The sequence below is a fragment of the Gadus macrocephalus genome, chromosome 7 (assembly GCF_031168955.1).
Source record: "Gadus macrocephalus chromosome 7, ASM3116895v1".
Taxonomy (NCBI): Eukaryota; Metazoa; Chordata; class Actinopteri; order Gadiformes; family Gadidae; genus Gadus; species Gadus macrocephalus.
The window spans coordinates 4,826,430-4,849,074 of NC_082388.1; the positions used below are offsets into that span (position 1 = coordinate 4,826,430).

At 44.6% G+C, this 22,645-nt stretch overlaps 1 protein-coding gene across 1 annotated transcript in view; it reads right to left on the minus strand.

Annotated features, from left to right (window-relative positions):
* Positions 1-720: 720 nt before the first annotated feature.
* The window catches only part of LOC132460681 (cholecystokinin receptor-like), a 97,888-nt gene continuing 75,963 nt past the window's right edge, over positions 721-22,645 (minus strand). Inside the window, exons 4-5 of the mRNA XM_060055520.1 lie at positions 5,515-5,642; positions 721-1,931 (exon numbers count right to left, since the gene is read on the minus strand). Of these exons, the coding sequence (XP_059911503.1) occupies positions 1,270-1,931; positions 5,515-5,642 (790 nt within the window). The 3' untranslated portion in view covers positions 721-1,269. The remainder of the gene's footprint in view (positions 1,932-5,514; positions 5,643-22,645) is intronic.

The window sequence follows — 22,645 nt, forward strand, 5'->3', positions numbered from 1 at the left end:
AAAACCCACACAAACATTTGTAGGCAAAACCCGCACAAACACAAAGACGATATATTTACACAAGTACAACAGAGTGATCCAGCTCTAACAAAGCTTCACTCAGACACAAAGTCACGATGAGCAAGACTTAGCACACACAGGGGGAAAGAGGGGGAGAGAGCGAGAGAATGAGGGAGATTGGTAGGGAGAGAGAGGGAGGAGAGAGAGAGAGAGGGAGGGAGAGGGAGAGACGGAGGGGGGGGGGAGAGAGGTGAGAGAGAGAGGGGGAGAAAGGGTCAGAAAGGAGAGAGAGAGGGAGAGGAGGGAAAGAGAGAGAGAAAGAGAGACGGAGAGGGAGATGGAGAGGGGAGAGAGAGAGAGGGGGAAGAGAGAGAGAGAGAAAGAGTGACACAGCGCATAGATTATAAATCACCCAAGATTCCAGAGACTCAAAACCCACGATGCAGTTTAAGGCGAAACAGACACACCAAACTATCCTCACATAAAAGCTGCATTCCCCATCTTTTGCACAACGTCCCATTTTATGCATTTATTTAAAAGGGAAATGCACATCAATTGACATTTTTAGTTTACACTCAAAATCTTAATTTGCCAGATTTCGAAAAACAGCTAACTTTCATCTGTAGTCCATATACATTCGGTGTGATTTAAACTGAGACTTTTCTTCAGAATAGTAGGAGAATGTCCTTAGCCTTCCCAAAAACGCACAACCCCAACACACGGGAAATCAAACACACACACAGAACACACCAAAACACAGGAAGTCGAACGGAGTGATTCAATCGGGATGCTGAAGAAGAAGAAGAAGAAGGAAAAAATAATCCAGACATCTTTTCTCCCCCGGCCCTCGGGACTCCCTCGCTGTCTATTTCAAACGTTGCTTAGCGTAGCTTAGGTTAGTTTAGCGTAGTTACGCTTAGCCTAGCGACCGATGTCGGATTTTCCCACACCATAAATCTGCCTTAAAGGGGTAGGGAGAGAAAGACGGAGGGGGGAGAGAAAGGAGAGAGGAGAGAGAGAGCGAGAGAGAAAGAGAGAGGAAAGAAGAAGAAGAAGAAGAAGGAGAAGAAGAAGAAGAAGAAAAAAAGTAGCGTAGCTTAGCTTAGCGTAGCTTAGCTTAGCGTAGCTTAGCTTAGCGTAGCGACCGATCCCGGACCCCCTGGTGTCTTTTTTCCAAAATGTAGCTTAGTGTAGATAAGCTTAGCGTACCGATCTCGGACCCTCGCATGGATTTTCCAAAAGGTAGCTTTGTTTAGCTTATTCTAGCGTTCAGTTCATCCCGGCGCCGCTGCTGACCGCCGTATAGCTCACCTTATACATGGTGGTGCTTGTAGCCCCGCCTCCTCCATGTCCAGCCGTGGTGGTGGTGGTGTACCCGTCCTCCCCTCCCCCTCCTCCTCCTCCTCCTCCTCCCCCACCGCCCGGGAACCGGCGCCTTAGCGACCGCCTCCCGGCCTTCCGCACGTAACCGGGACAACAGCACCCACAGGTGGCCAGCAAGGCGCCGCGGAACCGCGTGTTCATGAAGCAGTAGATCAGCGGGTTCACGCACGCCGACGAATACGACAGCAGGTGGATGAACGAGATGGGCGCGCCAGACAGCGCCCGGTGGGCGGAGCCCAGGTCGAAGGCCTTCCAGGTATTTGCAGAGTACAGCGGCATCCAGCAGAGGAAGAAGAGCGCCACGATGACCATCAGCATGCGGATCACGCGCTTTTTTGCCCGCCATTTGGATTCGGAGGCGTTGGCGCGGGCTTGTTCGCGACGGAGGGCGTGGGAGTTGAGGGTGGAGGGGGCGGTACAGGAGGGGGGGGTGGGGGTGGTGGGGGAGGGGGCGAAGCCTGGGGCAAGGCCCACCTTCTTGGGGTGCACCTGGATGTAGCAGCCGTCGTTGTCATCATGGTTACTGGTTCTGCCGTTTTTCGTCAGGGCTGTGTGGGGGTGGTGGGATGTGTGTGTGTGTGTGTGTGTGTCAATATTGGACAGAGGTGTGTGTGTGTGTGTGTGTGTGTGTGTGTGTGTGTGTGTGTGTGTGTGTGTGTGTGTGTGTGTTTGCGTGTGTGCGTGTTCGACATTGTTCAGACCAGAGAAAATATTGTTAAGGGGAATTAAAGTGTGTGTTTGTTCGACAATGTTTGGAGGAGGGTAAATATTGCCCGCGGGGGGGGGGGGGGTATGAATAAGAGGTGTGTGTTAAGGCGATGGTGTTTGTAGATAGGTTGGTGGGAGTCCAAGAGAAGGAGAGAGAGAGAGAAGGAGCAGCGATCAAACACATTGAGATTACCAGACTTATTATGTACTTACATTTAGGGCGTTTAGCAGACGCTTTTACCCAAAGCGACTTAAACGGTTAGTACACCCATTAACACCCCGACGGCGGAGTTGACCAAAGTCAACCACAGCCAGCTTGTCAGGAGCAGTGAGGAGCTGTCAGGGTGAGGCGACTCGCTCCTCTCTAGGAGGAGTGGGGATCCAACTAGCAACCTTCAGGTTAAAAGTCAACCAACTCTATCTGCTTAGCGAAGCCGACCCCACTTAAACTTAAGATGTTACCAGCATTTGCATTCATATACATCCCTATGTTCGCCCGACAGTCCCTCTCACTCTCTGTCTGTCTCTCTCTCCCTCCCCCTCCCTCCCTCCCTCCCTCCCTCCCTTCGCCTCTCTCTCTGTCTTTCTCTCTATCTTCATCTTTCTCACCCCCTCCCTCCATCCCTCTCTCTCTGACTCTCACTCTCTCTGTCCCTCTGTCTCTTCCCCCCCTCTATCTTTCTCTCTCTATCGCCCTCTCAGCCCTGCTCCCTCCCTCTCTCCCCCCCACTCTCTCGCTCTCTTTCCCCCCAATCCCCCCTCTCTCTCTCTCTCTCTCTCTCTCTCTCTCTCTCTCTCTCTCTCTCTCTCTCTCTCTCTCTCTCTCTCTCTCTCTCTCTCTCTCAATACTTAGCAACAGGCGTTGGGGAGCGGTGAGCTATTTCAGCATGTTATATCCTCGGTGAGTCACATGCATCAGGAACTCCAGGATTGCCATGGAAACCAGGGACGCAGGTGGATGCTATCTTTGCTAGCGCAGGTGAAAGCTATAACTGAAACCGCGTCATTCTGACGGTGAGTTGGTGAATCTATTCATGGGGACATTTTTTTAAGGAAACTCGTTTCTTTATTTGAAATACCTCAGCGGCAAAGTAAAGAAAATGCATTTTCATTTTCTTTTTGATTTTGTTATTTATTTTTATTGCATGCATTTTTCTTTTCTTTGCTATCGTTTTCTATTACTTATCTATTTTCTTTCATTTATTAATATTTATTGTATGCATTTCTTTTTACTTTACCTATTTTTTCTTTTACTTTTCGATTTTATTTTATTATTTCTGTTTATTGTAGGCATTTTTTTAACTAACTTTGTTTTCTTTTAGTGATCTATTTTATTATATTATTTCATGTTATTTTATGGGAAGAACTTTGAGTCTGTCTCATGACAAATATGGATGAGGATCATTCATATTTGTTGATATCGATACCATTTCTGTTATTCCTTAAGGAGCTGAGTCTTTATCGATACCACTATCAATACTTCTATTAATTGTTGTAATGATGACAAATTTTTAGTGATGAGGAAAATATTAAGGAAATACATAATTTTATTTTAAATGACATCAGTAGTTCTACCTATACATACTAAAATGATTAGAATACTATAGAACTGTATTAGTAATACAGAAACATGAGTAATACAGTATTACTCATGTTTCTCACCAAATACTCAATTTACCGTTTCTTTATGTTACATTTGACCGCATCATGATAGCCAAACAGTCGTTTTACTGAGCCAATCTCAACACATCATCACGCAGCACATCTGAAACTTTATTTACTTTTTAAGATAATTGGCTTGTATGCTGCCGATTACAACACCGATTTCACAATTGGATAACCCTACCATTTTTAACTGACGGGACTAGCGACAATGTCTGTGTGTGCGATTGCCGCTCGTACTTTGAGTGGATGATTAAGACGGGCCCATCTGTGGTGCGACAGGAGAAAGAGGAAACAGAGTCTTTTTAACTCAGAGACAGTCGAAGGAACTGCATTTGGCCTTTAGTTGATGCACAATGCTAATGTGCTTGGCCATTGAGGTTGTGTTCCCCACTTTACAATAAATAATTTTCGCCCTTTTCGCCCGTTCAGCCATCCTCGCGAGCAAAGTTAACTGCTAGACTTCACTTGTTTTACTTGTAATACCTGTTTGCTTACAATTCCATTCAAAAACATTGGTGGACACGCTGCAGTGATTGGATTGATTTGATTAAATGCCGTGACGCGACTCGAGGGACACAACATTATGTTACAGGACCTACGGGACAAAAAAAATAATAAATGAACGACGGGATGGGATTTTGGGGTTTTGAAAAAAGTGGAACCGTGTCCTTGATAGAACCGGGTTTCGATCCCCATCCCTAATGACAAGTGCTTATAGTTGCCTTGACTATTGAATAATAAAAACGTTTTGCTGGTCTGTTTCTCCATCTTTTCCCAGAGTCGCTTGTTTAGACTTAATGCTTACAGCGAAACGTATCATATGCACACCATAAGGGGCGGAGTGGGGCACTTTTTCATACCGGGAGCTTACCGTACCGGCCTTGCGCTGAGTTGTTGGCATTTATTAAGAAATCCTGATGGGGGGAGGGGGGTGGAGGCTGCGGGGGGTTGTTTGGCAAGGAATCCTGACAGGGGGGGGGGGGGGGGCAGGGGAGAGGCCCGGGGATCTGTCATGAATTTTGCAATTGGTCGTTCGCGTGACCTACGGTACAGCGGCCGCCAGGGGGTGCCCGCGGCCCAAATTACTGCCGCGGCCCACATAAATGGACCGGCCCATGGGGAAAACTCCCGATCTTTCCGAAGGCCACTCCGCCTCTGCGTACAGCATTTAAAGTCGCCCTTTCAAACAAAGCATGAAGAATCTTATGCCGTGAAATGTAAACCATTCACGAGTATGACATTCCAATTTCAAGTAAATAATACTGTTTGTTTATGCATAACAAACTCGCTAACGCAAAACTTTTCAACTTCAATAATTTGTTTTTTCTTGCTTTTTTCTTACCTGCTGATTTGCATTTAGATTAACTTTAAGGGATGGAATACTGAACAGAATACTTGGGATGGATGAGGTGTTTGTTAGGTAGAATTTTTTGTCAATTTTCATCAGCTTTTAGACTCTTAAAGTATCAAGCCATAAGCTGTGTTTTTCCAGTCTGTTTTGTTGAAAGTGTCTTTCGTTTTTGTTCATTTTCTTTAACGAATACTGTTGGTTATTGTACCGAGGAGGTGAATGGCTAATAGTTAGTGACAGGTGGCATCTACAGCTAGGGTTATGTAAGCTAAACACAAATTTACAATTACTCCGCCCAACACAATTTTCTGTTTCTAGAAAAATATATACATAACATTGTATTCTCTTTTTCTGTATGCAAACGTGGTGCGTGCACCATCAAAAACAGACAAGGTGTTGTTCCTAACCTATGGTGTCTGGGTTGTTGTTGACCTCAAACTGGATGCCTCGATACAGCTCTCTGGAGATGAGGCCGTAGGCGGTGATCATGACCACGCCTGGAACGAAGAACAGCGTCAACAGCAGCAGAACGTACCTGCAGGAGAGAGAGAGAGGAAGGGAGGGAGGGAGGGAGAGAGAGAGGGGGAGGGGGTGGGAGGGAGGGATAAAGAGAGGGGGTAAGGGAGGGAGGGAGAGAGAGAGAGATTGGGGGGAGAGGTATAGTTAAAGAGGGAGACAATGAGAGAGAGAGATTGAGAGAGACAGAGAGAGAGAGAAGAGCCGGCGAGAGTTAAAAGGACAGAGAAAAAGCAAGTCTTTTTTTAGGCCTTATGGTCGCAAATGACAACAAACAGGAAATAGACGACCGAGTGATTCATGAGATACACCAAAATCAACAATGGCCGACAAGCCCTTTGGAGCAACTGCACTTATATATTTATTTAAGCAACCCCCTTTATCACTATGTGCAATAACCCCCTGACATCTTGAATGTATTTACTGTTTTGTTATGTTTGTTATGTGTCTATTTAGCATGGAGCCGACTGTGAACATTTCACTGCAATGTATTGTGTATGTGACAAATAAAATCTATTGAGGCCGAGCAAAATAATCAAAGCAGTCCAATTAAAATGATCGCAAATATTGCTGCATGAACAAGTTTTACGGAAATAACAACCAAACTCTCTCTCTCTCTCTCCTCTGACAAGTTGTAGCCTCCTTTGGTCCTGTGGGACCGCCTCATTCCGGACGGGAATCCCGTTTCCTCAAAGCAGTGAGGTCAGCCTGAGATAAATAACGGATGCATTTAATATTATGGTCCTTTCCATCGGCTCTCTCTCTCTACCTCTCCCTCTCTTTTTCCCTCTCTCTCTTTCCCCCCACCTCTTCCTTTCCTCTCTCTCTCTCTCTTTTTTTTTCTGTGTCTCTCGCATGAATATATTAACCGTGGAGCACCGAATAAATTCATCTTTGATAACCAGAGGCGCTACGGTCAATCTGTTCGGAAATGCATTCTAAAAAAGGGTACCATGTGTGTTTTTCCACTTCATGGTGGGGAAAATGTTTTTTGGTTGTTTTTTGTACATTTTCGATTAACGAATGCTGTTATTTTTTGGCGGGAAGGTGAAGGGCTAACAGCTAGCGACAGGTGGCTACTACAGCTCGGGCTGTTTTAGCTTTAAACAAGAATACAGATCTACATTATCCCCCCCCCCCCCCAACACAACAAAATAGAAATAAACACTGTATGCCTTAAAATCTAATTTTTTAAAAGAAGTAAACATTGCATTATTTTTCCAAAAATATAATATCAAGTAAACATAAAAAATATATATATTATTTCAAGTAGATGAAAATAAGACAGAGAGAGAGAGAGAGAGAGAGAGAGAGAGAGAGAGAGAGAGAGAGAGAGAGAGAGAGAGAGATTTGATTTTTAAAACCCTTTTTATTTTCACTTTATCAATTTCACGTAACTTAAAACAAAAACAAAATCAAAAACAAAACCTACAAAAACAAATGATAACAAACCAAAAAAAATTACAATCAAATAAACACGCGTAATAATCAGTCCTTCAGGCCAACCCTTCCCGGAATACAAGTTCTCCCTCTTCCACCTCGCACAGAGCTGCTCCACAACACCACCTTCTGCTGAAAGTCTCTAGATCTTTCATTTCCCTGTAGAATCTGTAATCTATTAAGATTCTTGATCTCAGACTTCTGACCAAATACACCTTTAAATCAACGACCAGGTTGGACTCAACCTTTCTCTTGCGGCTTACATAAATAACCATTTTTGATTGCCCAATTATAAAATTTAAAAGTTCACATTTGTTACTGCAGTCTTTCCTAGATTTAAAACCAAAAATAAAAACCAATTTCGTGAAAGATTCCCCAAAAGCCATGAAAAGCATCTCTAAAAAGGGGAAAAGAGTGGAAAGTCTGGGGCATTCTAAAAAACAGTGAAAAATGGTTTCCCTCTGTGGACAAAAGGGACAAACATTAGAAACACTGGGATTTAAAAGCGAGATAAAAGAGTTAACAGCCACTATTCCATGTAAAAGTCTCCATTGTAAATTAGCAATCTTCTTGACCACAAACCTTCTTGGTTTGTACAGTGCCCTCCACTCAGGCCTCACATCCTCCTTCACACCAAAATGAGCCCTCCAGGGACTGTCTGTTCGACCATTCAACTTTGTCTTGTTCAAAACCTTTACACAGAGGGAGTACGCAACTTTACCATTTAAGTCACTAAAACCAATTTTCCTTGTATTTAAAAACGTGCAAGTGCAGTCTTTAAAATCAGGGACAATATCAAGGTTAGGGAAAGGATCGTCACCGTCAGGAACTCTAAAACCATTGTAAAACGTCCTTAGAAGAACACACTCGTTTCCAGTCAGTTGTTGTCTCCAATGGTCCAGTGCTTGTTGGACGAGCCGCATTGATCTCATCCCAATTTGTTCAGCCAAGGCTGCGGCATCCTCCAGGTCTGGCCCGGCCAGCTCCACCACCTGCCCCAAAGTTGTGACCTTCGATTTGATAAATATTCCTTGGAACGTTGGTCCGAAGGTGGCATGCCTTGAGAATCGTCCCCCCCCCGAAAGCACTGGTTCATTGAGCAGCCAGTACAACGAGGCGGGGCAAACAACCCTTTCCTACTTAAAAAGAGTCCACATGTTAAAAAAACTACGGTAAAAATCAGAAATGTTGTTAAAAACACAAGGGCTCAAATCTAGTAAAAACAGTGATGCATCCAATCCATATTCACCAACACGTCTTGAAATGGAACATGCCAGGGGTTTCCACACCAAGTCCTTGGGCCCTGTTAGAAATCTTTTGATGAACTCCAGCCGGAAAGTGGCTCTTCTGCTGGCCAGATGCATAAGTCCATGTCCGCCGTCTTCCTTCTGGAGGTACAGGATGCTCTGGGGTAGCCAATGGAGTTTGTCCCAAAACGCATTCACCAAAATAGCCTGCACCTTGGGCAGTAGATCAGGTGGGGGGTCGACACATGTAAGCCGGTGCCACAACATGGAAGATACCAGATTATTTAAAACCAGCACCCGGCCTTTATATGATAGCTTGGGAAAGATCCATCTCCACTTCCTGACCCTTCCCTCAACTATTTCCAATGTGTTTTCCCAATTTTTTTTCATGTAATCCTTTCTTCCAACAAACACACCAAAATACTTTATCCCACCCCTTTTCCACACTAGCCCACCTGGCAACTTTACACCTGTGGCTACACCTTCGCCGACTGCCAATGCCTCACTCTTAGCCCAGTTGACCCTTGCGGACGAAACTACGCTGAAGTTGTTTATAATATCCTCCATGATAAAGACGTCTCTTTGACTCCACCACATCAGCATAAGCAGAAATCTTAAAACAACCATTTCCCCCTGGGAAAACTACAGCTGACAATTTTTTCCTTATGTTATGGAGTAGAAGTTATATGGGAATACAGCATCACCGACAGACTACATCCCTGCCTCACACCTCTCTGTACTTCAAAAGGGCCACTCAAACCACCGTTGATCTTCAACATACTCTCAATGTTGCAGTACAGAACGATCATGGCTATGAAACCAGGGCTGAAACCAAAAAGCTGCAGCGTGTGCCACAGGTAATGATGTTCAACCCGGTCAAAAGCCTTTTCCTGATCTATGGAAATAAGACCAGTCTCCACTCCCAAGGAACCAGAGACTTCCAAAAAATCTCGAATCAACATGACATTATCAGTGATCAGCCTGCCAGGCACACAATAGGACTGGTCAAAGTGGATCACCTCCGCCATCACCTTCCCCAGCCTTGTAGCCAATACCTTGGACAACAACTTATAATCTGTGCACAGCAGAGAGACTGGCCTCCAGTTTTTAAGTTGCTGCAAATCACCCTTCTTAGGAAGCAGCGTAATGACGGCCCTCCTGCAGCTCAAAGGTAAACAGCCTGAGGCCAGACTGTCTCTAAGGACATCACCGACGTCTCCACCAATGAGTGACCAGAAAGACTTATAAAAATCTGCAGGCAGACCATCAATGCCAGGAGCCTTTCCACTTTTCAAACCCAGAACTGCAGCCTGCAGCTCCTCTGCAGTTAGGACCTCCTCAAGGGCTTTGTTGGGCTGGACCTGAGGAAGACCCTCAAAAAATGGCAGGTCTCTGTCAGAAATATCTCTGTCATTTTTTTTGTACAGCTCCTTATAGAATCCTGCTGCATACCTGCATATTCCATCAGGATCAGACACAGTTGCTCCGGTGTCAGTATGCAAAGAATGGAAGATCTTCCTTTGACCATTCTGGCGCTCAAGGCTGAAAAAGTAATGTGATGGGGCGTCCATGTCCGTTGCATCCATAAAACGGGACCTGACCAGCGCCCCCTGTGCTTTGACGCCCAGCAGACTGCTCAAAGCTGTCTTTTTTACTGTGAGTACCTCAATATGGCCTCGATCTCCTGTGGACTCTGCAAGAGACTGCAGATCCACTAACTCAATCTCCAGTTCTCTCATTGACCCGGCTCTGTCCCTGCTAACATTGAGAGTATACTGTTGACATAGTTGTCTGATCCGGCACTTGCCCACATCCCACCACTGTTGTAAGGAGGTATAATCCCCCTTACACTTCCTGTACTCAACCCAAAAAAAATTAAAAACCTCTACAAAATTCCTATCAGCCAGAAGAGTAGTATTAAAATGCCAAAAAGCACTTTTTGTTTTTACCTTATTGATTAAAACTGAGCAATGTACCATACAATGATCAGTAAAACCAACAGGAATAATAAAACTGCTTCTAAAAATATTGAGGTGGTGCTTAAAACAATAAAACCTATCTAGCCTAGCTAGTGATAAAACATTGTATTTTGTGTGAGCCCAGAGGCCTGTTTCAGGTAGCTGGTTTAACATACTTTAATCCTGCGTTTAATCCTGAGTTTAATCCTGCGCTCTGAGTTGGTTGACTCAGAGTTCAGGGTTGAAAAGCAACTCTGGGTTTTCGGTTTCAGAACAGGTGATCAGCGTTGGGTTAATCAACTCTGAGTAGGTTCACTCTGGGTTGAGGGCGTGCTTGTTGACTATAAAGAGCCATCATCAATGGATCTCTGATAACATGATCAAACATGGACCAAAAGCGTAGATCCACTTACTTTTCCCCCACGGAATTGGAAATTCTAATGAACGCGTATGCCAAACAGTTACCCATTTTAACAAAAAAAAGCAATTCCGCTGTGGCAGCGAGAGCACGAGAGAGAGCTTGGCAGTAAATAGCTGAACAAGTCAATGCGTGAGTAAAATAAATTAGTAAAATCAAATAAAATAAGTGGAAAGTTTAATATCTTCCACTTATTCAATATGTAAAGTGTGTGTGTGTGTGTGTGTGTGTGTGTGTGTGTGTGTGTGTGTGTGTGTGTGTGTGTGTGTGTGTGTGTGTGTGTGTGTGTGTGTGTGTGTGTGTGTGTGTGTGTGTGTTCAAAATAGCGCTTACTGAATATTAGGGTAACATTTTCCTCCATGTTAGCAAATCGGAAAAAAGCAGAGGCCCGGCAGACGGGAGGGGGTCCACCTCTGCAGCCCTCACAGAGGCTGAGGAGATGGCCCTCAGCCAACAGAGTATGCGTCCTGTGGATGAGGGCATCACTGGGGGGAGCTCCTCTGATCCCCCCACCCCCCAGGATAGAAGTGCCTTTATAAGAGGTTGGTTATTCAAAATAATTAAATATGTACACCGTACACGCAACCCAGCGCGTTGCAAATTCGATGGGGCAATATTCTGGCTCAAGTAATAATTGCACTGTCTAATCATCTGATGGCGTCATCGCCCTACTTGAACCAGATGCCCTCACCAACTTCCATGCAATTGTAACAATTCAAAAGATGCAAAAGGATGCTTTGGAGATCCAAATTTTGGAACATAAGTTAAAGGTGGGGGAGGTGCAAACTGGGATACTGTTCCCTGCTCTAAAAACATACCCAATATAAATTACTTTATTTTTTTTGTGCTTTCAGGAAATAAAGGAATCCTCATAATAAGTCGATTATCTTTATTAGAACACGGGCTGTGGTGGGACAAGTTATTTTTTTGAACAGTTTACTCAAAGGGTTTTATTTCAGTGAACAATGCAGACGATTATGCTGAGCATGTGCATGTAGAGAAGAACAGCATCTGGTTAAAAGCAGTACCAGGGTCTTTTCTGCCTTGCATTCTTAAAATTAGTTTCTTGACTTGCAGCAGTTATAGGTCCGTGGTTAGTCAGCTACTCTGATCATGGGAAAGCCACAACGTTGAAGTGACTGTAGTACAGAGCGGGTGGGATGCACGGGGCGGATCATTCTGCACATGCGTTAATTGCGATAAAAAACCAAAACTTAAACTTAAAGCATGCCCCCGGTGCGTTTGACAGTTAACATGGGGGCTGAGAAGGTGGTCTAAATAAATGGTAGATTGCGCTGAAAAACGATAGCGCTCGGGAAGAAAATTATCAGGAAAATAAATTATATCCAACCGGGGTCTTAATAATCGTTCCTCACGGAGATTCCTTCTGAGGATCGCAGCCTCTACGTCCACAGGCTGTCGTAGAAAAGGACATGCCATTTCTAACACTTCCTTCTGTCGGAGAGCTGCCTTCAGCCTTATAGACAACAAACTCAGAGTAGGTCTAACCACCTCCTGAGCAGGTTAGACCCACGGCGTATGTTGCCGCAGCAACTAACTCTCGGTTGTGCTGAACCTGCTACCTGAAACGGAAAACCCAGAGTTTCCACTAACTCGGAGCGAACAAACTCGGGGTTGCCTCAAAACCAGCTACCTGAAACAGGGCTCAGGTGTACTGTTTCTGAATACCATGGACACTTCTCCACACGTCCCTCAACTCACAAGACGCCGTTAGACGTGAGTCGCCTCAGAGAGACAGGATGAGGCTCCAGGTGATTCCTGTCTTACCTAGAATCTTCAGTACAGTTAAAATCACCTCCTAAAAATAAATACTCATCACTATCACATTGGCTTATTACTTCGCCAAGTGTGTATAAAAACAATAACCGGTCAGTCCCTTTGGTTTGGGGACAGCCACCGGAGGGGCCCCGTCAGCGGCAGACGCCGGGGGAACCCCCGCACCTCCGCTCGATGATGCACAAAAACGGGCAAAGTGCCCCTCCTGTCCGCACTTGAAACACTTCAAATTGTCCGAAGTGGCAAAGACTGTGTAATAAAAATTTTCTACCTTGAATTTCAAGACTAAATTGAGATCAGCTTCATTATTCTTTAGGATCATGAAAACGTACCTTCTGTGGGTAAAAACGTGCTTTACACTGGGGGACTTCCCCCCAAGTCCTACCAATTTTATGGAAGACACCAGTTGTCCGTACCGACCCAGTTCTCTCCCCAACGCCTCGTTGCTTATGTACGGAGGAACGTTCGAAATTACCACCCTTCTGGCTGGACTTGCAAGCGGCAGAACTTGAGTAAATACCACGACACTATTAACCTTATCCACACTATCCAAAAAAATGACCACCGCACTATTCATTCGCGAGGCAAACTTAACGGAGTTACACCCCACTTTCTCCCCAATCGCCAGGCAACACTCCTCCACGGACACCTGCGCAGCGGGGGAGAGCTTTACGCCATGCTGCCGTGAAAGCTTTCCCCACCCGCCTCATACCTGCGGGTTGACAAACACAAGCTAACCGATCCAACTAGAGAGGCTACTTAATACACAAAACGAACATACAAAAAATAAACGAGAGAGAGAGAGAGAGAGAGAGAGAGAGAGAGAGGTCACGTTTCCATCTAAAAGGTGTTGCGAATCTTTCGAAAGTTTGCAAAAAATAAATTCAAATTAGGTGCGTTTCCATCAAGTGGTTGGAGCGGAAAAACTACAAACATTCCAGGGCTTGTCGTATCCCTTTGATAACATCCTCTCTTGGGCCCTGATATATAGTGGAATTGCGTTGTTTTCCATCTAAACCAGCTGTAATGTTTTTTTCTTCTCCGATGAGAGCAAGGAAAAGTTTTACGTCTTCAGCGGTCCACACATATCTATTATTCACATTGGCCTGGAATTACTTAGTAGGTGTCAGGGATTAATGGACACGGTATAATTAAAGGATATGCAAGTGTAACAGTGTAAATAATTACTTTCTTTTATTTGTTAAATTCTGTGAAACTTGGGACTCCAACCAATATTTTATATTTTATTCTGAAAGTCCACGGCGGAAGTTTGTGTTTGAAAGTTCAGAAGCAACCAAGCTTACGTTGTGGTAAGTCGCCGTTCTGTCCGCTTGTACATAAGTTCACTTATAAATGCAAACCATGTAAAGTACGATGTTTAAAATATAGCATAACATGTAAAATCGAATGTTACATGTTGTAAGGCGTTTTGTTGGTTTGTGTGTGATGTTTGAGGAGTTCTTGAGCACGAGGTGTATGTGACATGTGCGCGCTAATGCGGGCCTCCTCTTTTATAGTTCGAACGGACTACGGCTGAATATATATATGTGAACACTGGTTGTGTGTTGTCCCTTGTTGCAGGTATGTTCACTTAATGTTTTGTTTGTAAATACCACTATACGATCACTTAAAGGGGACTTATTATACCACCAGGTGTGAGTGTGATTAGCCTTACAAGCCGTTTCGAAAATCTGCCTAATATGACATCACTAGTGGGTGTGTCCACCTAGATCTGTGCTGGATAGATGAGCAATGTTTACTTCATTCCACTGGGTAGGCTGGTAGATAGATCTATCCAGCACAGATCTAGGTGGACACACCCACTAGTGATGTCATATTAGGCAGATTTTCAAAATGGCTTGTAAGGCTAATCACACTCACACCTGGTGGTATAATAAGTCCCCTTTAATGTTTTTTGTTGTAAATACCACTACACGATCATTTGAAGTTTGTGTTTGAAAGTTCAGAAGCAACCAAGCTTACGTTGTGTTCGAACGGACTACGGCTGAATATATATATATGTGAACACTGGTTGTGTGTTGTCCCATGTTGCAGCTAATAAACCAGTCCAGTGCTCCACCCAACCTGTCTCCGTGAGTTCATATAAGAAGCAGAAGAGCTGCAGTGTACCCAAGGTCACACAAGCATTTACTCTTTTGCATTTCTCAAAAACCACCTCAAGCGAGCGGATAAACTTTTTTTGCGAATTTGAGGATTTTTATGCCAATTTTGCGGTTTACTGATTCGATAGAGCCCAATCAGACTCACCCGGGGATTCCACCGGACGCGTTACGGCAACGTTACGGCTGCGGCACGGAACGGCTGCGACTCTACCCTGCTTGCATTTCCACCGGGCGCGTTATGGCAGCGCAACGTGCGTTGCGAGCCAGCCGTATTCACGCGAGATCACGCGATAATTCCTAAACCTAATGTACTCAACTTTCACTCCCAAAACGACTGCAATTAAATGCCATGCTTTGACCTTCCGGCCGTTGCCCTTATAAAAATTATGATTTGATACATAAATGACGTTGTGATAGGCTACATGAGCTGAGTATTGTGTTTTATTTTGAAAATGGACCGGATGCTCTATGGCTTTTACTTTTTCACTTCCTGCCCTGCTCGATCTACTCTGTTGAAATTGGCGCGGTTCTGCAACGGCTTGCGGCAAAAATAGAAATGCTACGGAATGATAGCGCTGCGGCACGGCGAGCCGCTCCTGGGACGCTGCTGAGACGTTCCGCAGCCGCGCCCGGTGGAAATGGTCTCATTGATTAGAGTGGAACCTATCTGCTGCGGTGACCGCGGCCAAGACGTGCCGCAGCCGTAACGTTGCCGTAACGCGTCCGGTGGAATCAGGCCTTTAGACCAGGTGACGAGGGTCCTCTCTTAAACTGACCTATAGTCAGTTTAAGGAATTCTGTAATCGCTGAGAGATGACACCATCGATGCAAAAAACTATATTTCAAGTGAAAAAATAAAAAACAACGTTGTTCTATTTTGCCCCAAAAAATCTAACTTCAAGTGTAAAAGAAGAACATAGTATTATTTTTTTCAGAAAGAAAGAAAAACGAATTATGAGTGTTACACCGAATATTACCCTTTAAGATAAGCTAGCCAGTGTGGTAATAATTTACACCATTTTCAGTGTTAGCACACTAAGTTCTATCTCTGCCTTGGGCCTTTGATTAATGAGGACCAGCAAACCCAAAGCACACCCAGACCTCCAAGTCTGATTACTTTAATGGTTTAAATAGATGCAAGGCAAACTTTCATTAAGTCCCAGATTTTTATTTTTGAATCGCTAATATCTTTTGTATCACTGTGCAGTGAACAAATGGGTTTTATAATCAGCACAAAAGTCTCACACACACACCACCCCCCCCTCCCCCACACACAGAAAGACAAATGTACACAGTAAGACACACGCATACCCGATATAAACAATCAGACACACACACACACACACACACACTAGAGGCGACCACACAAAAATAAAATACATAAAACCTAAAGGCCCACAAAAAGATAATAGATTTGGACCATAACTCACTGACTCACATATTTGTATAGAGCTGGAGGTCAATAGATTCTTAGAACTCCCTTCTCCACACACTGAGCTTAATTAAGAATAGCTCAGCCAGAGACTGAGAGAGAGCGAGAGCAAGACAGAGAGACAGGTAGAAAGAGGGAGAGAGAGAGAGAGCGAACAAGAGAAAGGGAGACAGAGAGAGAGGCAGAGAGAGAGAGAGACTGCAAGTGAGAGAGAGAGAGCGATGGAGAGAAAGAGAGAGAGATTTTTTGATTTTACAAACCAACTTTATTTACATTAGTTATATTCCATGAACATTAATGAAGCGCAATTTGTGCGTGTCTTTTCATTTAAAAATTAATTATCTTTTAAAAATGTGTGTCATCCTCCACAACAGAAAAGACAATGTTTTTATAGCACCAGCGATTTTTTTTTTTTGTGTCCAAATCTCCAATATTCTTATAAAATGTGAACTCTAGCCACAGCGTGGCTCTGATGTTGCAGAGCCAGACTGTGCGTGAATCCTGTACTTCTTTGTTTTCCACACGTTTTTTTCTGCTAATGTAGATTGCCATTTTTGCTTCCCCCGAGAGATAATTTAATAATTGCCACTTGTCCTTTCCTTCTTTTTTGTACTCATCCCCAATGATAAAACCATTCTCAGAGAAATTGACACCAAACAAATTAAAAACCAATGCTAAAAGAGTGTAAAACTGTGTGAGCCTCTTGCACGCAGTAAAAACATGAAAAACAGTCTCACAGAGATTACAAAAAGGAACATGCTCAAAACAGCTGGATTAAGAACAGAAATAAAAGAATTGGAGGCGATGGCGCCATGTAAAATTCTCCCCTAGAGGTCGGCAGTCCGCTTCTTGAGGGGAGTTTTATAAAACGACTTCCACTGTGGGCCGGGCCCATTGCGGCCCCCTACCCTGTTGGTCCACACAGTGGGGGGGGCGATTGCTTAGCCCGGCTCGGTTGTTGCGCTTCACGCAGTTTGCATAGACAGTTTTTTTTATCAGTCCTGTTTACTGAGAGCCTATCAGGGGACTCAGGTGGACATCAGAGAAGGGGTCAGCAGGGTCTGGTGTGGGTCTCCCTAGGTTGTAGTCCATCAGAAGTATTTTCTCTTTAATGGACAGCCTCTGCGTCAAGAGCTCAAGGATTCTCCCAGCCACTCGGTGCGATCGAAGGCCCAGCAGAGTGCCCAGGGCCCCAGCATTGTTACTTACATAGACACTTACATGTCTGAGAATGCAGCTGGCCATATTCCTCCATACCAAGTCTGTCGGTCCAGACAGAAACTTTTGTAAAAACTGAATTCTAAAACTGGCTGTTCTACTGGCCAGGTGGATGAGGCCCTGTGCCCCCTCTTCTCTAGATAAATACGGCAGATAAAAAAAAATCCACCATCTTCCTTTGAATTTGGGCGAGTAAGCCTGAGGGAGGGTCAACACATCCAAGACGGTGCAACAGTTGGGAGGCTACTGGATAATTTAAAACCAAAACTCTACCTCTATAGGACATTTGCGGTGGTAGCCATTTCCTTTTATATTTTTTTTATTTTTTCTGTCAGTTCTTCTGGACTATGGTTTCCTTCAAAAAAAGAAAAACACCAACGTACTTTAAACCATCCCTCCTCCAGGTCAAATTTTTGGGAAGAACTGGGAGACCGCCAAGCCAGTCACCGACAGCGAGGGCCTCGCTCTTTCTCCAGTTAACCCTCGCTTCTGATGTTGCTGTAAAGTCACTAATAATACTTGTTAAAATGTCCACATCTCTTTGGTTCCTAGTCAAAACAATGACATCATCAGCGTATGCAGATAAACAACATTCCCATTAAAACCAGGTAAAACCAGACCTAGTAGGTTGGAGCGTATTTTGCTGAGGAGGGGTTCCAGGGAGAGTGCATAGAGCATCCCGGACAGAGCACAGCCCTGCCTGACGCCTCTACACACTCTAAAAGGAGCACACAGACCGCCGTTAAATTTCAGCACACTCTCAGCCTCACTGTACAAAACTTTGATCTTGGCTATGAAACCAGCGCTGAACCCAAATTTCTCCATAACTTTCCAGAGGAAGGTGTGTTCAACGCGGTCAAATGCCTTTTCCTGGTCTAAAAATCAAACCATTATAAATGCCAATAGACTTAGAGACCTCCCAGACATCCCGAATCAGGTAGACATTGTCTACCATGGACCTGCCGGGCACAGTACGTCTGGTCCCGATGGATGGACTGCTCCATTGCTTCCCTCAGCCTGTAGGCTTTGGACAGAAGCTTGTAATCCACACAAAGCAAAGACACAGGCCGCCAGTTCATTAGATCCTGCAAATTCCCCTTTTTTGGTTGAAGCATAATAACTGCTCTATGGCAGGACATTGGCATGGAGCCGCAGGCCAGGCTCTCATTAAAAACATCCAACAAGTCTGCAGATACAATTTCTAAGTACGCTTTATAAAATTCCACTGTCGGACCGTCGATGCCTGGAGCCCTCCGCCCCTGCATGCTCTGCAAGGCGGCTAGAAGCTCCTCAATGTGCAGAGGCCTCTCTAGCTGTGAGTTGGTCTCCATAGAGACCTGAGGTAGCCCACTGCAGAACCCTTCCAGTGTGTCCTTCTCCTCATACTCCAAAGAGTAGAGGGAGGAATAAAACTCAACAGATCTCGCTCTTATCTGCCCTGGCTCTGTCAGCTCCTGGCCTGTGTCTGAGAGCAATGTGTGGATTACACGCCTCTGTCCGTTCTTCCTCTCCAGGCCGAAGAAGAAGCTAGAGGGAGCGTCCATCTCAGAGAGGGTCTGAACTCGGAGCGGAGGGCTCCAGGCATCGACGGTCTGACAGTGGAATTTTATAAAGCGTACTGGGAAATTGTATCTGCAGACTTGTTGGATGTTTTTAATGAGAGCCTGGCCTGCGGCTCCATGCCAATGACTAATGCACCTTGTACTTTGGTGTCCAGCAGGTTAGCTAAAGCTAGCTTTTTTTCTTTGAGGATTTCAATATATCCCCGTTCTCCAGACGTTCTCCCCGTTCTCTCATCTTTTCCAGCTCCACTATAACAGTCTCCGAGTTCTTCATAAATCATAGATGTCCTGTGAGACATTGAGGGTGTGCTGCTAGGCCTGTCACGATAAGCAATAAATCAATTAATTGCGCGATAAATTATAATGAGCGATAATTTTTTGCCGACCGCAATAATTTCCATTTGCAATATTTTTTTTTAATTATTGCTTAATTGGCCTAATCTGAGAAGAAATCTATGCCATAAACAGAAATATTACAGGCATTTATTACACAGGTCTTCTCAATGCCTTGGAACGCTCCGTTCACTTGCATAGATAATAGTCCGTTTCCTTGCCTTGTTTTGGTGTGTTTCCCATTTTACTTTGTTATCTCTGTCTTGTTTCTCCCCATGTCCTGTCAAGTTTCCCTCCTGTGTGATTACTGCTCCCTCCCCTAATGTGTTTCAGCTGTTCCTCGTTGCGTGCCCTGTGTTTGGTATTTAAGCCCTTGTCTTTCCTTTGTTCCTGTTGTCGGATCATTGTAGTTCGTGGAGAGTTGTGTCCTGTGAGTTACCTGTGTTCCCGGTGTTCCCTGTGTTACCCGCGTCCCCTGCGTCACCTGTGATCTCGGTGTTCCTTGCCTTTTGCGTTAATAAATTATTCTTTACACTGTCTGCTATTGGGTCCTACCTGCCTGCCTGCCACCCGCTAACCGTGACAGTCGGGGCTTATTTTCCCGATAACGACCGGCGTTATATAAATTATATATATTATATATATTTAGTAGAATAGGCCTAATTAACAAATGTCGGATTGAAAACGGGCTCGGGCTCATAATTACAGGGAACAACGAGTAACGTGTTAGTTGTCAGTTGTTGCATGGTCTGTATGGGAGGCAGAGCCCTGGGGGGTATACCACGAAGCTCGCTGAACATACCCAGGCTTTCTTGGGAAAACCTGGCTCGACAGAGCAGCAACTCGCAATCAAAGTTAAATGGTACCACGAAGCTCACTTTAGATTCAATTAGTTTTTCCGCTTTAGGTTCAGTGCGCGTTCACGTGAAAGGGGTGTTTTTTGCGTAATTTTTCTCACCTTTACGATAGATCAAGCAGTCTATATGAGTATAAGTGAAAAGATTCTGCATATTGTCTGTAAAATAACTATGCCAAATGCAGAATTGTTCGCCATTAATCCAAATAGAATGATGATGATTTAAAAATGCATAAGCAACGTCCATCCTGCCTTATTCTATCATTTAGGGAATTCACTTTAAATACACCCTATTTAAGAAATGTATCGCATGTTTTCGACCGCTGAGAGGTAGCGGCTGTAGCGTAGTGGATTAGTATAAGACCCGAACGCCAGCGACCAGGGTTCAAATTCGCAGGTCTATCATCATGCATTTTGCCCCCATAGATGTGGTGCCAGCACGGCCTTGAAAATATGGGTTGAAGTTCGAAATAAGCACAAAAATATAATTCCATAAGCTTTAGTGAATAAGTTTTCCATATGCATGAGAATTAGGACTTTTTAAGCTTCACATAAATTCGCGTCACTTGGGAGTCGAACCCCCACGCAGAAATTCCAGACTGACGCGCTACCTCCACTCTAGCACTCTGTCACGGAGACACAATGCGCAACAGTAATCATTGTCTACATAAGGTCCTAAAGGACGATCAAAAAACGAACATCCTCTGATGAGATTCTGTATCTCTCATGAAGAACCCCAATTTCGTTGTTTGCACAATGACAATAAAGTCTGAAATCGGAATATCGTCAGACAATGCCAAGGGATCGGTTGTCCCGTAAAACCCTCTGTCTCCGGAGAGACGCCTGTACGAGAAGTGCGCTGGGGTCCACGGGAACACCCACAAATGGTGACGCCATTGTCAGAGGAGGGGCTAGGAAGCTGCGCACGCCGATTTAAGTAGCCGATCTCCGGCTAGACTAAGCCAAAAAACTGCTCCCGACCAGGTTTGGTTGCGAGCATAAGTCACCATGGTGATACAGCGACGCTAAAAGAGATCGACTTTCGTGGTACAACTAACCCAGGCTTGGAGCTCAACATACCTCGCTAACCCTCTAAGCGAGCTTCGTGGTACAGGGCCCTGGCGTTACACATGTTTATTATTTTTGAAGTGCAATCTTGTTTACATCCTACATTCGTTTCAATTTTATTTATTTTGTTAATTTATTCTGGATATTTTAAATGTCTTCCAGACGTCCAGTTCCAGTGTTCTTTAAAAATAAAAGTTTATAAATCTTCGAAAGGGTGTACTTTATTATCATTATATTAGTTGAAAATCGCAATAATTACTTGCGCAATTAATCGCCCAGAAAAATGTGTTATCGTGACAGGCCTATGTGCTGCTGACATAGAAGTTGAATTTGAGTCTTTCCATGGTCCCATCACTGCCTAAAGGCCTGATTCCACCGGACGCGTTACGGCAACGTTACGGCTGCGGCACGTCTTGGCCGCGGTCACCGCAGCAGATAGGTTCCACTCTAATCAATGAGACCATTTCCACCGGGCGCGGCTGCGGAACGTCGGAGGTTTGTTAATTAAATTAATTAAATAATAAATTAAATGTAAAATTTCTGTTATCCAGCTTAAAACATTTCACATATATGCTATTGTTTGCATTGCGTTAAAGTTATTTTATTCCGAATAAGATGAAGAAAAAATGGTCCGACATGAAGCTCAACACCAAAAAACGTGTTGCGGCTGTGAAGCGGGCCAAGCAAGAAACGGGAGGAGGCCGGGTGAACCCTAGCCTTGGACTGACGGCATTTGATTGACGGCAATATTATGCAGAACCCCACATGCTAAAATAATATTGCAGGTCTTTTCTGGGCTGTAGAGCAACGTTCCCCCCGCTGACCCGATGGACATCCACCTGCCCTTGAGTAGGCCTATACATCGCTCCACTGTTGCCCTTGTGCGCATGTGAGCGCTGTTGAAGTTGCGCTCCTGATCCGTGTTCGGATGAGCCAGAGGAGTTATTAGGTACTCGTTCAGGGCATAGCCTTTGTCACCTAGATCAATCACATCAAACTTTTAGTGCGATGTCTTAAACGTTTTTCAAGAGAAAAAAAAGTGCCACTGCAGCGTAACTCACCGAGGAGATGACTCTGACCATGTAGTGCGTCCTGATGTAGACGATGCCCAACGTTGCTATTTTGGAAAATAAAAGAATCGTGCATGCCCCCAGGCCATCGGGCTACCATGTTCAGGATTGACATTCTGGCATCGCAAATAATCTGAACATTAACTGAATGGTAGCTTTTGCGGTTGATGCACGCGTAATCATTAATAGATGGTGGCTTCATACGTACATGGGTACAATCAACCGCACCAATCACATTTGGAAACCTAGCAATAGCATAAAAATCCTGTTTGATTCCAGTTTGCTGATCGTTATTATATGGGAATTTAATATAACGTTCGGAGAGGGACATTATAGCTGCCAAAACTGCTGGCATGGTTCGGCTAATACTTGGCTGGGAAATACCAGACCTGTCCCCGATCTCCCGCTGAAAGGACCCGGTGGCCAAAAACCCCAAGGTAGAGCACACCTGCACTGGCACGCACAGGTATTGCGTTTGATCGCCTAGTTTCTCGCCTTAA